At 52.1% G+C, this 18093-nt stretch overlaps 1 protein-coding gene across 1 annotated transcript in view; it reads left to right on the forward strand.

Moving 5' to 3' along the window:
• Window positions 1-18093, forward strand: part of LOC135460655 (zinc finger protein 420-like) — a 140065-nt gene that overhangs the window by 82123 nt on the left and 39849 nt on the right. Inside the window, 2 exon segments of the mRNA XM_064737560.1 lie at window positions 15185-15583; window positions 15659-15798. Of these exon segments, the coding sequence (XP_064593630.1) occupies window positions 15185-15583; window positions 15659-15798 (539 nt within the window).

Below are 18093 nucleotides of genomic sequence, written 5' to 3' on the forward strand. Positions count from 1 at the left end.
TCAATGAGGGGCTGCGCTGTTGGTGTCTTTAAAGGATTCAAAGGATCTCCCAGCAGAGTTTTCTGCAGAGATGCCCTTTTGTTGCCTTCTCTGGAGCTGCAGCAGCAATGTCTGTGTGCAGAGCTGGGGCAGATCAGGGCTGGCCCAGCAGCTGTGCCCAGCAGCAGCAGCTCTTGGTGTTGCCAGTGCTGCTGCCGTGGCCCTGCCCTGCTGCCCTGGTGGCCCTGGTGTTGCTGTAGGGCCTGAGTGCTCTCAGGGCCAGGCACAGCCCTGGGGGTGGCAGTGCCGGGGCTGCAGCAGGGACAGGCCATGGGCACTGCTGGGGCAGCGCTGGCGCCTCAGGCCAGGGCCTGGGGGCTCCAGGCTCCTTGCCCAGGCTCTCTCAAGAACACACCCAGGCCAGTGCTCAGCACAGAAAAGCCCCGTGAGCAGCCCCAGGCAGGCCGTGGGCAGGCTGGGGGCAAACAGCATGGCTGGGGCTCTGCAAGGGCCCTGGGGGAGACGGGAAGGAGCAGCAGAGCAGGGGCTGATCCATCCCCAGTGCGCTGGACAGCCCAGGGCAGCGTCCCAGAGCATCCTCATGGAGCTGCCAACAGCATCCCCCCTCTGCAGGCCTGGCCTCTCCCCCAGCTCACACAGGTGCCCCATCCTTGCAGGCACAGACACAGCAGCACTGGCTCAGCAGCTCCTGTTTGCATTGCACACAGCAGGCGGGAGCACCCCTAATCTGTTGCTGTGGGGACATGAACCTGAGGGAGCACAAATGCCATCAGCCCCTGGGGCCAGCAAGGGCTGGAGATCTTGCACAACTACCAGGGCCCTCACCCGCTCCTCACAGGTCTTGTGCTCCAGACCTCTCACCAGCCTTGTTGCCCTTCTCTGGACACGCTCCAGCCCCTCCATGGCCTCCCTAAATTGGAGGCCCAAAACTGGACACAGCAGTCCAGGTGCTGCCCAAGCATTGCTGAGCACAGGGGAAGAATCCCTACCCTGCTCCTGCTGGCCACACCATTCCTGATCCAGGCCAGGAGCCATTGGCCTCCTTGCCCAGCTGGGCACACTGCTGGCTCATGCCCAGCCTGCTGTCCATCAGTCCCTGCAGGTCCCTTTCTGCCTGGCTGCTCTCCAGCCACTCTGTCCCCAGCCTGTAGTGCTGCAGGGGTTGTTGTGGCCAAAGTGCAGGACCTGGCATTTGGACTTGTTAAACCTCACCTTGTTGATTTTGGGCCCTGGATCCAGTCTTTCCAGGGCACTGTGCAGATCCCTCCTACCATCCAGCAGATTAAACTCGCACCCAACTTAGTGTCAGCATGGTTCCCCAGAGTGTCCCAATGGTCTCCATGATTCCATGAGGCCTCCCAGTGTCACAATGTCCCTTTGGTTCCATGGGACCCCTTCGTGTCACAAAGTCCCTTGGATCTTTGGTCCTGCAGTGTCACAATGGCCCGTGGTTCCCCCAGGCCCTGAAGTGTCACAGTGGATTGTTGGTTCCATGAATCACAGAGTCACAAAATTTCTACATTGGAAGAGACCTTTAAGGTCATCGAGTCCAATCCATGTTTTAACTCCTCAACTAGATCATGGCACCAAGTGCCACATCCAGTCTTTTTTTAAACACATCGAGGGATGGTGACTCCACCACCTCCCTAGGTAGATGATTACAGTATTACCACTCTTTCTGTGAAAAATTTCCTCCTTAATTCTTACCTGTATCTCTCTTGGCGCAACTTGAGACTCTCCTCTTGTTCTGTCTGTTGTTGCCTGGAGAAAGAGACCAACCCCCAGCTCACCACAGCCACCCTTCAGGAAGTTGAAGAGGGTGATAAGGTCACCTCTGAGTCTCCTTTTCTCCAGGCTGAACAACCCCAGCTCCCTCAGTCGTTCTTCATACGGCTCATGCTCCAAGCTCCTCACCAGCCTCATGGCTCTCCTTTGGACACGCTCAAGCATCTCAATGTCCCTCCTTAACTGAGGGGCCCAGGACTGGATGCAATACTCAAGGTGTGACCTCACCAGTGCCGAGTACAGGGAAAGGATGACCTCCCTGTTCCTGCTGGCCACACCATTCCTGATACTGGCCAGGATGCCGCTGGCCTTCTTGGCCACCTGGGCACACTGCTGGCTCATGTTCAGCCGATTGTCAGCCAGTACCCCCAGGTCCCTTTCCTCCTGAGCACTGTCCAGCCACACCGTCCCTAGCTTATATCGTTGCAGGGGGTTATTGTGGCCAAAGTGCAGGACTCAGCACTTGGACTTATTGAACCTCATCCCATTAGATTCTGCCCATCCATCCAACCGTTCCAAATCCTTCTGCAAAGCCCTCCCTCCCTCTAACAGATGAACACACGCTCCCAGCTTAGTGTCATCTGCAAATTTGCTAATGAAAGACTCTAATTTCATGACATGCAAACAAATCTGTATGATCTGGGTCATTTGAGTATTTTTAAGAAATGGCAGAATTTCTTAAAAATTGGCAGAATGAACAGGAATTTCCTAGAGGTGTACTGATGGCAGGTGGAAAAATACTGATCTTCCCCTCTACTGGTGTCACCAATATTCTGTTTATTACTTCGTCTCCCTTTTCCTTCAGGTGTTTTCAGCTCTTCTGTTGAAATGGCCATGTCTAAGGACGTCTCTTCTTTTACAGCAGGTGGATCTATATATTTCTACTGCTCTCTGATTTCCTCCTCTAGATGCTCTCTGGTCATTCAAGTGCCTTTCAACTGACTGGCTTCATGCTTTCAGCTGGAAGAAATTGCCCAATATTTCTGAAGTTCAAATAAGTATATAATAAATATCATTTTAATTGTGTTTTTATCTATCACAGAATTACCTTATGCCTTGTTTAAAACTGTTGCTGTACAGAAATCCCTTGGGGATGGGGGACATGTCAGAGGCTGCAGGGACATCACAGAGAGCTGTGATGGTTATTAAACTGTTCAAATGTCCAACTTGTGTTTGTTTGCAAGAAACCTTTCTGTGCCTCTGAGTGTCACCAGCCCCTGACACCAAAGGACACAAACCTGATGAGTTGTGGTTCCCACTGCAGAGGCACTTGGACCTTGGCTCTGCACAGAGGAGCTCTTCGTCCCCTTTCTCTCTTTTCCTCCCTCTGGGCATGGAGGGAGCTCCTGACTTCAGTGTGTGACTCGTGTGTGCAAAGAGCATATCTGGGCAGAATTGGGGCAGGGAGGGTTTGGGGGGACCTTGAAATCTGTGCTGGGCATAAAAGATGTTATCCAAAGCTCTGAGACTGTCTGCTGTGGAAAATGTATTTAAGATCCAGCAGAGGAATGACTTTTGCATTTGATGGAGCTGTGCCTTCCCTTGGCTTTGTTGGCTGACAAGAAATGAACATCCCTCTGTGTCTCGGGCAGCTCCTTCTCCAAGGAAAGCAGGTTGGAGTTGGAGCCAAGGAGCTGAAAGCTGCAGGTGCAGCCTGGGCTGGAGGGACCTCAGATTTGCACAAGGCTGCTCTGAGTGCCAGGGCTTCGGTGGGGGAAATGGTGGGGTGGGTGTAGGTACAGAGTCTGATTGATTGTCAGCCATGAAGGGTCTTGAATTTCATGTCTATTCAAACCGCATGAGGAGGTACTTGGATTCAGTGTCATTAGGAGACTGCACAGACTGATTTATGAACAGGAAAAAGTCCCAAACAGGACCTAAAAAATGTTTTCTCACTGTCTTTTTAAATATAAGGCATTCACTTAGAGCACACTACTGAAATCTCTCGAATTACCACAAATATTTGAACACTTAAATAAAATCAACACTTAAATCAAACTCCAGAGGCTTGGGTTCTTAAGGTGTTCTGAATGCTAATGAGCCCTGGGACACTGAATTCCTGCACTGAAGAGCTGAAGGCTGAACAAGCCTCTGGAGCAGTGAAATTCAGCAGCAGCCTTCAAGGTGCTGAGGATGTCAGCAGCCCCCACTGAGGCCATCCCTGCCCAGAGACCGTGGGGGAATGGGCAGACAAGGAGAGCGCCCCTGGGGCTGGGGCAGCACAACTCAGAGGCAGCAGGAGCTCCAGCTGGGCAATGGAGTGTGGAATGTGGCTGGGAAAGCCCTGCCTGGGCTGTGCCAAGCAGGACAGACAAGCCCTGCTCCCATCCACTAAAAAACAACTCTCTCAATGAGATATTTAAAAGAAATTTCAGTTGTTTGTGTACTCTGAGATGGACTCTCTAGAGAAATACCAACAAGAGATTCTCAGGAGCTCAAAACAACAAATCAGCCTTTACTGGCAACTTTAGAAAATCGGAAAAGCTTTGCCAAAAGATTTATTATGACACTGTAGTGGTTTTTGGTTTGTTTATTTAAGATTTTTCTAATCTTGAGATTTCTTAATTAATGTATTGATGAGTGTGGTAGGTTTTAGATTCAGTTAATTATTTATGGATTTACTTTTATTACTTTTTAAAACTGTTCTATGTCAAACTATGGCAGATATTTGAGCAACAAAAAAACCGTCTCAAAAACATTGACTTGGCCCATTCAACTTCACATTCTAAGCCTGTTTAACTTAATGTTAATCAAAATTTGCAGGAGCACAGAAACAGAAGAAGAAGACATAGAAAGAGAAAGACCAAAAAGATACAGAGAAGCACACACACCGCTACCACCTCCTGGATTCCAATAGTGTTCAGATGGAAATTTCAAGAGGAGGTAGGATCAAGATGTGTGACTGCCTTGTGGTCAGCCTTAAATATCCCTTGGTCTTGCTGGGCCCTTCCCACAGGTGGGACTTGGGCTCATTTGGTCCCTCAGGAACTGGGCTGGGGGCTGCAGAGGTGGCTGTGGAGCATTGCCTGTGCTGTGCCAGGGACTGGCAGACACTGCTGGGCTGGGATAGAGGCTCGGGGGGATTTGGGTTGCTGGACAGGGCAGGGCTGGGAATCCAGGGCAGGGCAAGGCTGGACCTGCCCCTTCCTCCCCCACACACTAAAAGTTTCAAGCCAAAAATCTTCTCCAGTCTGCCACAGTAAGGCAATGTTGGACATGAAATCCCAGTTCTGGCCATGGGCACCTGGCCAAGAAGGACAGCTCTTTTCCATAGGAAGGAAAGCACAGAATCTTGCCAAGTGTTTTGGGAACAGATGAGAGGTGGCTGTCATGAAACCGCTGCCAGCCAGACTTGTCCTGGCAATATTCCTATGGGAACAATCTCTGGATATAAGGAAATTTGGAGGTGAAACTCCAATTCTGCCCATATGTGCCTGGAGCAGAATGTCAGATCTTTTCCATAGGAAGGAAAGCACGGAGCACCACTGTTTCAATAGTGGATGAGGCCCTCAACATGCCAAGGTCAGCCTGACCTCTTGGGAGGTGAAACCAGCCAGACCTGTACTGTATTCCTTTGTTTTTATGGGGCCCTGAAGTGTCACAATGGTGCCTTTGTACTGTGGGGCTCCACACTGCCACAATGGCTCCTTGATTACAAGAAGACCTGAAATGTCACAATGGACCCCTTGTTCGATGGGATCCCGCAGTGTCACAGTGGCTCCCAGGTTTCACAATGGTTCCACTGATTCCATGAGGCCTTGCAGTGTCACAATGGTCTCCATGGTTCCCCAGGCCCCACAATGTCACAGGACTCCTCTGTTCCATGAGCCCTGCAATGTCACAATGGACCTTTAGACCCTGGAGGTTTGCAGTGTCACAATGGTCTCATTTTGGCTCCACAGTCTCCCAATGGTCCATTGATGACAGGAGGCCCTGCAATGTCACAATAGACCTTTGCCTCCATGCAGCCGTGCGGTGTCACAAAGGCCTCTTGGTTTCACCAGGCCCCATAGTATCAAAATAGTCCTCTTGGTTCTGTGGTGACCCCCAGGGTCACAATGGTCTCACTGGTCCCATGAGGCCTCACAGTGTCACAATGCTTTCCTTATTCCATGGATCCTCATAGTGTCACAATTATCTCCATGATTCCATGAGTCCCCTCAGTGTAACAATGATCTTCTTGGCTCCATGGTGCCCCACAGTGTCACAATGGCCCCTTGGTTCCATGAGGCTGTGAAGTGTCACAATGGCCTCTCCATGATTACATAAGGACTTGCAATGTCACAATGGACCTTTGGCTCCATGGGGTCTTGCTGTATCAAAATGATCCCTACATTCCATGAAGCCACACAGAGTCAGCACGATCCCCTTGGTTCCATGAGGCCCAGCAATGTCACAGTGCTCTCCATGATTCCATGAGGCCCCACAGTGTCACAGTGGTCCCTTGGTGTCACAGGGCTCCACAGTGTCACAATGGTCCCTTGGTCTCACAGGGTCCCACAGTGTCACAATGGTCCCTTAGTTCCATTTGCCCTGTGCTGCTGCATTCCCCTCACCTTCTCAGGCCACCCTGCCAGCTGAGAAATGCTCCTTGGGCCTCGGCCTTGGCCAACAGCCCCTGGGCTCAGCTCCTCTGCAGCTCATCACAAACACTGTCTGCTCCAGGCACTGCTGCTGCCCAACCACCTCCTGCTTTCTGTAGGAGCAGCCCTGGGAACTGTTTTTGTTCCCTCAGTGGCACAACATCCCTGTTCTCACACTGCCAAAGAAAGCTGTTGGTGCCAAGTGTGGCCAGGATGAACCATTGCTGGGACTGAAGCCCCTCTCTTGGGGCCCTGCACACAGCGCTCCAAAAGGAGCCCTTGGAGCTCTCCTGGGCCAGCGACTCCCTCTGAGTGGGGCCTCTCCCAGCCGGGAACTCTCCCGTTTGCTGCACTCAGGGATCCTGAACAACGATGGATCCCCCCACTTCTCCAGGCTCAACCCTTCACCCACTGGGGAGATGCCAAAGGATCCACAGTGAGCATCGCCTGCCCTCAGGGGAATTTCTCACAGGTGCCTTGCTCTGACTCTTTGTGTCCGTGTACACACAGGAGTGCCTGTGCTGGGGAAATGCGGCAGAAATGCTGCTCTCTAAGGGCTTGGAGTGCCTTGGATAGCTGAGTCAGTCAGGCCTGTAAGTAAGGTTACATCATGACAAATAAGGTAAATGGTATTAAGAGGTTTTATTTTTGCAAAGTTTACTATGTTATAAGGTAAGTTGAATATTGTTTAATGTTATTCCACTATTAAATCCTTAAGTCATTGGTTGTAAGTTGTGGTTAAATACTGTTAAGCCCTGTTCTTTTCCTAAATTGTGAAGTTGAAGGTATCAGTTAAGGTTAAGGTATCAGTGAAGTCCTGTTAAGTTTGACCTCTGTCAAGCTTTTATTTCTTTATTCATTTTATCCTTGCCCTCACTGTCCTTGTGTCTCAAACATACTGGGACAGTTCTCAGCTCATTTCTGGTTTGATTGCCTGGATTCTGTTTGGTTTTGTGTGGGATCCCAGGATTTGAGTCCTGGGATGCAGGGCCCCCGAGACCACCCTTGGGGGGCCCGGGAGTCCTGGAATGTTGCCAGAAGTGTCTGGTGGCAGGACTTTGACCCTACACGGGAGACGACACCTTTATGAAGATAAGAGGGCCTCACCGGGGTGAAGGGTGGAAAGATTAGCTAATTAGAGGGTGAGAAACAGGGTTTAGGATTTATGTACAGGGGGGTTTAGAGGAGTAAGATGGAGGAATTGGGGTGTGTCCTGCCCTCCTTCTTCTTCCTCCTCTCCTCCATCTTCTTTGGCCACGGTGGCACCTTTGGATTGGTTATTACTAAGAGTACACCGAGCTATAAGAATAGATGGTATTGGGGAAAAATGATAAATATTGTATACGTAACAAGGGGTATAAAGATACGTGGCTGCCCGGAGGGCAGAGAGAGTGTGCCCATGGCTGACTGCTGAGCAGATCTCTGGTGGCTGAAAGAACATCTTTTAGATAAACAATTAATAAACATAAAACCAGAAAGAAGAACTGAAGCCTCTTCTCGTCCTTCAATACGCGAGCTGCCCCAAGGCCACCTCCGGGCCTTCCAGGCCCCTCAAACAGCCGAGATAACCCGGACACTTGGCGTCCCTGGACGGACTCGAACTACCACAACCTTTCGGGGGGAGATAAACCGGACATTTGGCGTTCCACTGGGTGAGCTCTGACCACCACAACCTTTCGGGGAGATAAACCGGACATTTGGCTTCCACTGGGTGAGCTCTGACCACCACAACCTTTCGGGGGGGGCACCACCACCACCTTCAAAGCCCTGAAGAAAAAGAGAGAAGAAGAAAAAAAAAAAGCCAGCAGAGACTGCAAAAAACCAGCAGTCACTGAGAAATCCACCTCCAGTTTCTGCCGAAGAATATTCGTAGCAGAACAGCCCGGACTGGAACCAGAAGGCGCCCTGGGTCCACCTCTCATGATCTGCTGGACAGATCGAGACGTCCAGACTGCTCTGGCGACAGATTTGGTAAGAAAGCCTGAAAATAAGAACATGGGAGGCACACCTTCCCAGGAACAACGGGAAATTTTGTCCACCTTATAAGGTGTGACACAAACATACAAAAATTAATTAGCTCTGGCCTTAAAAGGCCAGGAAGGAAGACCCCGAGACGCAGCAGACGTCCGGGGGGGCTACTCTCTGAAAAAGAGGGGGGAGCAAGACTCCGGAAAAAAATTAGCTCTGGCCTTAAAAGGCCAGGAAGAAATAACCCCGAGACGCAGCAGACGTCCGGGGGGGGACTCTCTGAAAGAGAGAGGGGAGCAAGGCTCCAGGAAAAAATTATTAGCTCTGGCCTTAAAAGGCCGAGAGGAAAATGCTCTTGGAGAAAAAAGAGCAAGAAATATTATTAAAACACCCGGTCCCAAAACCCAGAAACCCTGGGAAACTCCCAAAAAGCGTCCAGAAAGCCCAGAGAGCATGGAGGACTCAGGACCGAGGGGGGAGAGCAGGGGGGGGAAGAAAAAGGGATCAGGGGAGGCGCTTTCTCGCGGCGGCGGAGCAGGCGGGGAGCGCGGCTGAAGAAAAAACAAAAGACGCGTGTTCAGATACGGCTTTGCTAAGCTCAGGGCCGGGGGTGCAGCGGCCCCGGGGGCCGGCAAGGTAGCAGAAACGCGCGCGGCAGGCAAAACTCGCAAGAACCCGGGGCAGAAGTCACATGCCAGCGCAGCAGGGGCGTCCGACATGGGCAGCGGCATGGGGGAAATTGCGCAATCTCAGAAAGGCTGCCGGGAGACGCAGGGGGCGCGCGGTTGTGACGCAAAAAACCCGGGACGCAGATCGGAGCGAGTCGCGGCAGAGCGCGGGTGCCGGCGGGAGGGGGCTGCACACACTGACGAAGGGCCACACACACACACAGCGTCGGAGGAGGAGGAGACAGTCAGGGGCAGACCGAAGGGGGAAAATTCAGAGGCGGAAGAAAAAGGGAGAGGAAAAAATTACCTCGGGAGAGACAGAGGGCGGCTCGGAAAGCACGCATGCGCAGAGTAAAGAGCGCGGGCGGGGGCGGGCCGGACCCACGGTAACGTCTCGGGCGAGGAGGGGCCCTCTCCAGACTTGGTGCCTTTGGTAAAAAACCCTCGTGGAGTCCAAGCCTCTCCCCTCCTGGGGAGGCTTGTGTGTTTTCTAACCCTATTGTCAGTTGAATCAAAAACTAGGTAACCCCTGAGTGAGCTTGCAAACAGCAACAATCGCGGAACAAAGAGGCAGTTGTGAGCAGAGCTACAACTATGCAGCGATTTTCCTCAACAAGATATAAGAAGAAACGAATACTCAGACAAAAGTCGGGACTCAGACTGCAAAGGACAACTCAGAAGAGAAACAAGAGAAACGAAAGACTCTGGGGGGGTTTTTCTCTTTGGGGTCTTGAATATTTCTGTATAAGAACGAAAGACTGGGAGGTTTTCTCCTTGGGGTCTTGAATTGCAATAGGCAATGGGGTAATTTACCTATTATAGGAAAAACTGACAAAGGATCATATATTGATCAGCTGGTAGATTTCTTTGACATTTCTCCCATTTGGAGAGGAATTTTAAGGGCAGATTTCTTTGACATTTCTCCTATTTGGAGAAGAATTTTAAGGGTAGGATTTTATGTTTTAATAGTCCTACTAGTCCTCATGATTGTCGTCCCGTGCATTTTTGTATGTCTGAAGCGCGCCATGAATCGGGTGATAAAAGAGGTCTTCTTGGTGCAAACAGAAGGGGGAGATGTGGGATCCCAGGATTTGAGTCCTGGGATGCAGGCCCCCCGAGACCACCCTTGGGGGGCCCGGGAGTCCTGGAATGTTGCCAGAAGTGTCTGGTGGCAGGACTTTGACCCTACACGGGAGACGACACCTTTATGAAGATAAGAGGGCCTCACCGGGGTGAAGGGTGGAAAGATTAGCTAATTAGAGGGTGAGAAACAGGGTTTAGGATTTATGTACAGGGGGGTTTAGAGGAGTAAGATGGAGGAATTGGGGTGTGTCCTGCCCTCCTTCTTCTTCCTCCTCTCCTCCATCTTCTTTGGCCACGGTGGCACCTTTGGATTGGTTATTACTAAGAGTACACCGAGCTATAAGAATAGATGGTATTGGGGAAAAATGATAAATATTGTATACGTAACAAGGGGTATAAAGATACGTGGCTGCCCGGAGGGCAGAGAGAGTGTGCCCATGGCTGACTGCTGAGCAGATCTCTGGTGGCTGAAAGAACATCTTTTAGATAAACAATTAATAAACATAAAACCAGAAAGAAGAACTGAAGCCTCTTCTCGTCCTTCAATACGCGAGCTGCCCCAAGGCCACCTCCGGGCCTTCCAGGCCCCTCAAACAGCCGAGATAACCCGGACAGTTTTGTTGCTACTTTGTTTCCTTGGTGTGCCTGAAGTGTCCAGTCAGGAGCAGAGTGACTCTTGCCAAGGAACTTTGTGCTGCTGTCCCTTAATGTTAAATCTGTTTTTTGCTGATCCCTTGCTGGGGATTTTTTCAGCGCTCTCAGCCCCTCGTTTGTAACAGGGTGAAGGAGCCCTGGCCCAGGCTCTGGCCCTGGGGAACACGGGGACGCTGCCGGGGGGTCCCTGTCACCCTGTCCCCCCCCCAGGGCCCTGGCCCCTGTCCCCGTGTCAGGCTCTGGGGTCGATCGCATGGAACATCCTCTGGGGGAGGCTGCGGGGCCAGGGGCGGGGGGACCTGGGAGGAAAGGGGACCCTGCTGTGCACGAGCAGGGTTGGACTGCTCTGGGGGAAGCTGTGAGGGGAGCCGCAGCAGAGTGACCTCCCCAGTGACCTCGCACTGCCCTGTGATATCACACTGCCCCTGGGATGTCACAGCACCTGTGATGCCACACAGCTCTTTTGCAATGTCACACAGCCCCCTGTGATGTCACAGCCCACTCTGGGTTGTCACACAGCCCCTGTGATCTCACACAGCTAACTATGAGATGCCACCCTATGATGTGCTACATCTCTGCTTTGTGATGTCACGGAAGTCTCTGTCACAACCTGCTCTATGATGTTACACAGCCACCCAGTGATGTCACAACCCACTCTCTGAAGTCACAGAGCCACCTCGATGATGGCAAAATCTGCTCTATTGCCTCACACTATGATGTCACAGACAGCTTTGTGATGTCACAAACCCCTCAGTGATGCCACGAGACCTTTTCTGTGATGTCATAATGTCACTCTTTAATGTCACAGCACACACTTTGAACCTCACAGCCAGCTCTATGATGTCATCCAGCCATGCCATGGTGCCACAGCCTGCTCTGTGATGTCAGAGAATCCCCTCTATGATTCTGTAGCTGCTCAGTGACTTCCACAACAAACTCTCTGATGTCATAGACCAATCTGTTGACTTCAAATTTGCTTCCTAGAGCACTATATTCTAATAGTTGATAAAGCTCCTGAACTGTGGAGTAAATAACTCGGGTTAAAATCTCTCTGTCTGATCATGATCAGAATCAATCAGAGCTGTATTTATAGAAATATATCTGGTATTCCATCATTAATCCTGTGGGACAAATTGGGTTAAAGCTGAATTCCACCTGTCCAGTCTTTTACACATAAACCTTTGACAAATTCTTGGGCTGGGATTGGATCCAGATGTTCCCAGTCTCCTCTCTTAGAAGAAATTTTAGCAGTCTAGGAGACCTGCAAGGGTCTGAGGATCCAAGGTGGCTCTTTGGTATAATATCTGCACCTCCGGTCTCAGCAGGAGTTTCTCTAATAAAGAAATAAAGCTTTTGCCTGAAGTTCCCACTGTGCCCATGACAGGAACCCCTGTGACAGTCTGGGACATTCCGGCTCTTTGGCAGCCTGGGGACATTTTGGATGTCACCGTGGAGCCCCCATGAGTGCCTGTGACAGATCAGTGCGTTTGCAGCCCAAGGTCCCCTGGGATGTCACCATGAAATGGCTGTGACTGCCTCTGACCACAGGGCTCTTTACCATCCCCAGAAAGCCCTGGGATGTGTCCATGGAGCCCCTGTCTGTGCCTGTGACATTCCAGCTCTGGAACAGCCTGGAGACTCCTGGATAGTCCCCATGGAACCTCTCTGAAGGCCTGTGACAAATCTGATCCTTAGCAGGCAACCATCACCAGCCCACCTGTTGCTATGGTCAGTCCCTTGGTAGGTCCATGGAGACCCCATGCCAGGGGTGGTTGCCATGGACACCAGCTCAGGCCTGCAGCCAGAGCCCGTTGCCATGGTAACCATTGGCAGCCCCATCCCCAGGCTCATGGGATCCCAGAACCACAGAATTGGCGGAGCTGGGAGGGACCCATCAGGATCCTCCAGTCCAACTGCTGGCCCTGCACAGGACACCCCAACAATGCCAGCCTGGGCCTGGCAGCGCTGTCCAAACGCTGCTGCAGCTCAGAGAGCCCTGGAGCTGGGACCCTTCCCTGGGGAGCCTGGGCAGGGCCCCAGCAGCCCTCTGGGCAAAAACCTTTTCCTGACATCCAACCTGAGCCTGCCCCGACTCAGCTGCAGCCGTTCCCTCCACTCCTGTCCCTGAGCACCAGAGGGAAGAGGTTCCCACAGCCCCAGCCAGGGACCCGCTCCCAAGGCTGTTGCCATGGCCACCAGGGCTGGGACCAGCTGGGATGCTCGGTTTCCACGGGCCGGGCTTCAGGAATGGGATTCCCCAATTTCCTGCTCCTGCTAAAACCGTGCTGCCCTCGCTGCCCTCCCGCCTCCCATGGAGAGCACAAAAGGCAAAGATCCCGGGCTGGGATAAGAACAATTTAATGGGAACAGCAACGAGATAAGGAAAAAACGGAACTGTATGTGGTAGATAGGGACAGGCTATCGGAACATCACGTGCTATGACGGAAAGTGGCAGGATTCCTTTTCCCCTAGTCCCCTAAGATAAGAGATCACTCTAGGAATGTAAATAGGAATGCAGCGCCCCTAACGATAGTAGTGCTAGTAACTTTCCACTCCTTACTAACCACAGATAGTACTGCAGACCCCCTCTGACTTAGAGAAGCCCCTTAGACTATAAAACCTCAAGAGAGGAGACAATAAAGGCCTTTGACCGTCCCCGCCTCATCTCTGGGCTGCTGGGGGTCCCCCAGCTCTGGTATCGCCCCTTCCCCTCTCCCCGTCCCGGGGGTCCCCCGTTCCACAGCCGCGGCTCTCACAGGGATCCCCAAAACCAATGTCCCACCCCGTCGGTACCGGGCCATCCCCAGTGGCCCCCCCAGGACCCTCTCGTGGGGCGATCACGGCTCCTCTCCCCCCGAAAAAGCTCCTCTTGGGAAGCCCGGAGATATCCGGGGCTAGAGTCCGGGATCTGCCGTCTCCGAACACTCTCCAAAACATCCTCCTGGAGACCCCTGGCTGGAGTTATTCGGGAATTTAGCTACTTGAGCTGGGCTTCTTCTGGGACTTTCAGCAGCCTAGTGTTTTTCACGTTGGAGTGAACAAACCTTTTCAATCTCGCTGGCATCAATTGCTCCCTCTCCTCCAGTGATTTTTACAAACTTTTCAAGAAAGGACAACAAAATATTTTCTTTAAAATCCAGACCCACAACAGCCATTTTCCTCATAAGTTCTTCCATAAGTGACTCAGAGGAAGCTGCGTCCAAGTTCCAAGAGTTCTTCCAGAAAGAACCACAACCTCCTCAGAGGAGGGAACCATGCTGTTGTCAAAGGCACTTGGTGTCAGACAACAGTGCCCTGAACTCACTGCGCCAAAATAATATCTCAATCTGGTTAAGAAAATTACTGGAGAGAGGCCTCTGCCCCAATTAAGGTGCTAATGAGACCAAATCCAAGGTGGATTTTATTGAACAGTAAATGTGAGGTAGAGAGAGTTAAAAGAAAGAGGAAAGCGGGGCATGGCAAGGGAGTGACAAGGGACAGAGACCTTCCCTGGTGCAGGGCAAGTGTGACTTTGCTCCCTATGTGTGTGGCCTTCCCGGGGTGGGGGTTTTACACCTAAACCAGTTTGGGTAAGGGGGGTGGTGTTCACCCCCTGAGCAGAGATTACCCCACTGTTTCAGGTTGCAATGCAAGATGTAACCAAATGCATGTTTTCAATCCCCGTCTTCATCAGCTGCTATAAACAGGTGGGGCAGGGTTCTTTATCTCTTCCATGACTCAGCCCTTATAACGCCCTCCAGGGGAGATGTCTTCTGCTAATGGGGCATTGAGTGTCACTGCAGGACTGATAAAATTCCATCATCCCATTGTGAGATGCTCCGCCCAGGGGGAGGATCCAAGCATTCCTACCTGGATATAAGCTGAGTCTTGCAACACCAGGAGCAGTTTGCCTACTGGATTCCCAGAGGACAAGAGCTCCATAACCACCACTGGACCTTCAGAGGAACACCAGACCCTTCTGCAGGATCACTGCTCTGACAGAACCATGTTCACCTCCCCCACAGGACTGCAGCCACCATTTAATAGGACTGCTGCCACCACCCTGACCCAGGCAGGTGAGGAGGAAGTCAGTGCCCCTTTCCCCCTCTCTCCTGCTCCATCTCCCAGCTTAACATGGCCCCTGGCTGCAGGACAACCCTGCTGCCAACCCCGTCCTACCAGGGATGCACTGGGAGCATCTCCTTCCCCTTCCGTCAGGTATGGAGGCAAATACCATCCTCTCCGTCTCTTTTCTCCCCCAGACAAGAAGCTGAGGATGGAGACCAGGGAGGACAAATCCCCAGGGCAGAACCTCGTAGAAGAGGTTGTTATGAGTGACTCCAGGGCACAGGAATCAAATGGGGAAGAAAAGCTGCAGAGATTCCACAGGAGAAGTGGCTCCAAACCCAGCCCTGTGTGCTCTGAGGAGGAAAGACCCTCCCTTAGCCAGGACAGTGGACAGAGCTTCAGCCAGGGCTCAGAGCTGGTGGTCCATGAGCAGCTTCATGATGGGGAGAATCCTCACAAGTGCTTGGAGTGTGGGAAGAGCTTCAGGCAGAGCAGCATCCTGATCCGCCACCAGGTGATCCACACCAGGGAATGGCCCTACGAGTGTGGGGAGTGTGGGAAGGGCTTCAGCTACAGGTCAGAAATCATCAGGCACCAACGCATCCACACTGGGGAGAGGCCCTACGAGTGTCCCCAGTGTCAGAAGAGGTTTCGGACCAGCTCCAGTCTCCTCCAGCACCAGCATATTCACACCGAGGAGAGGCCTTTCCGCTGCCCTGAGTGTGGGAAGGGCTTCAAGAGCAACTCCAACCTCATCAGGCACAGGCGCATCCACAGTGGGGAGAGGCCCTACGAGTATCCCCAGTGTCAGAAGAGGTTTCAGAGCAGCTCTAGTCTCCTCCTGCATGAGCGGATTCACATGGATGAGAGGCGCTTTCGCTGCCCTGAGTGTGGGAAGGACTTCAAGCGAAAGTCCACCCTCCTCACCCACTGGCGCATCCACACTGGGGAGAGGCCCTACGAGTGTCCCCAGTGTGGGAAGAGCTTCACCCAGAGCTCTCACTTGACCAGTCACCAACAGAGGCACCACTAAGGGAAGGCCTCCAATGCCCCAAGTGAAGGAGGATTTTGTGCACTGCCCCAACTCCAGTAACTGGAGTATCCACATTGGGAAGACCCCTTATGATCCATGTTCTCCATGATCCATGCTGGGAAGACACCTGTACCTTTTCCCGTCCCTGCCAATGACATGATGTGGGATGGAAAAACATGAAGGTCTGGCTATGGCCCTGTCATTACATTCCCTCCCACCTCCAAACATTGCCAGGGGCAGGAAATGGACTCTGTCTCTCCCGGAGGAGCAGAGTGAAATTTCCAGGAAGGGGAAATTGTGGCCAGGAAGATCCAATGAATTTTATTGAGTTTTCCCTGTACACAGTCCCATCTGTTATCAATATTGTTTCTGGTTTTGTTTGTTCCTTGTCTCGTTGCTGTTCCCAATAAATTGTTCTTATCCCAGCCCGGGATCTTTGCCTTTTGTGCTCTCCATGGGAGGTGGGAGGGCAGCGAGGACAGCACGGTTTTAGCAGGAGCAGGAAATAGGGGAATCCCATTCCTGAAGCCCGGCCCGTGGAAACCGAGCATTCCAGCTGGTCCCAGCCCTGGTGGCCATGGCAAAAGCCTTGGGAGCGGGTCCCTGGCTGGGGCTGTGGGAACCTCTTCCCTCTGGTGCCCAGAGACAGGAGTGGAGGGAACGGCTGCAGCTGAGTCGGGGCAGGCTCAGGTTGGATGTCAGGAAAAGGTTTTTGCCCAGAGGCTGCTGGGGCCCTGCCCAGGCTCCCCAGGGAAGGGTCCCAGCTCCAGGGCTCTCTGAGCTGCAGCAGCGTTTGGACAGCGCTGCCAGGCCCAGGCTGGCATTGTTGGAGTGTCCTGTGCAGGGCCAGCAGTTGGACTGGAGGATCCTGATGGGTCCCTCCCAGCTCCGCCAATTCTGTGGTTCTGGGATCCCATGAGCCTGGGGATGGGGCTGCCAATGGTTACCATGGCAACGGGCTCTGGCTGCAGGCCTGAGCTGGTGTCCATGGCAACCACCCCTGGCATGGGGTCTCCATGGACCTACCAAGGGACTGACCATAGCAACAGGTGGGCTGGTGATGGTTGCCTGCTAAGGATCAGATTTGTCACAGGCCTTCAGAGAGGTTCCATGGGGACTATCCAGGAGTCTCCAGGCTGTTCCAGAGCTGGAATGTCACAGGCACAGACAGGGGCTCCATGGACACATCCCAGGGCTTTCTGGGGATGGTAAAGAGCCCTGTGGTCAGAGGCAGTCACAGCCATTTCATGGTGACATCCCAGGGGACCTTGGGCTGCAAACGCACTGATCTGTCACAGGCACTCATGGGGGCTCCACGGTGACATCCAAAGTGTCCCCAGGCTGCCAAAGAGCCGGAATGTCCCAGACTGTCACAGGGGTTCCTGTCATGGGCACAGTGGGAACTTCAGGCAAAAGCTTTATTTCTTTATTAGAGAAACTCCTGCTGAGACCGGAGGTGCAGATATTATACCAAAGAGCCACCTTGGATCCTCAGACCCTTGCAGGTCTCCTAGACTGCTAAAATTTCTTCTAAGAGAGGAGACTGGGAACATCTGGATCCAATCCCAGCCCAAGAATTTGTCAAAGGTTTATGTGTAAAAGACTGGACAGGTGGAATTCAGCTTTAACCCAATTTGTCCCACAGGATTAATGATGGAATACCAGATATATTTCTATAAATACAGCTCTGATTGATTCTGATCATGATCAGACAGAGAGATTTTAACCCGAGTTATTTACTCCACAGTTCAGGAGCTTTATCAACTATTAGAATATAGTGCTCTAGGAAGCAAATTTGAAGTCAACAGATTGGTCTATGACATCAGAGAGTTTGTTGTGGAAGTCACTGAGCAGCTACAGAATCATAGAGGGGATTCTCTGACATCACAGAGCAGGCTGTGGCACCATGGCATGGCTGGATGACATCATAGAGCTGGCTGTGAGGTTCAAAGTGTGTGCTGTGACATTAAAGAGTGCCAGTATGACATCAGAGAAAAGGTCTCGTGGCATCACTGAGGGGTTTGTGACATCACAAAGCTGTCTGTGACATCATAGTGTGAGGCAATAGAGCAGATTTTGCCATCATCGAGGGTGGCTCTGTGACTTCAGAGAGTGGGTTGTGACATCACTGGGTGGCTGTGTAACATCATAGAGCAGGTTGTGACAGAGACTTCCGTGACATCACAAAGCAGAGATGTAGCACATCATAGGGTGACATCTCGTAGTTAGCTGTGTGAGATCACAGGGGCTTTGTGACAACCCAGAGTGGGCT

Source organism: Zonotrichia leucophrys, unplaced genomic scaffold (assembly GCF_028769735.1).
Source record: "Zonotrichia leucophrys gambelii isolate GWCS_2022_RI unplaced genomic scaffold, RI_Zleu_2.0 Scaffold_77_214274, whole genome shotgun sequence".
Classification (NCBI taxonomy): domain Eukaryota; kingdom Metazoa; phylum Chordata; class Aves; order Passeriformes; family Passerellidae; genus Zonotrichia; species Zonotrichia leucophrys.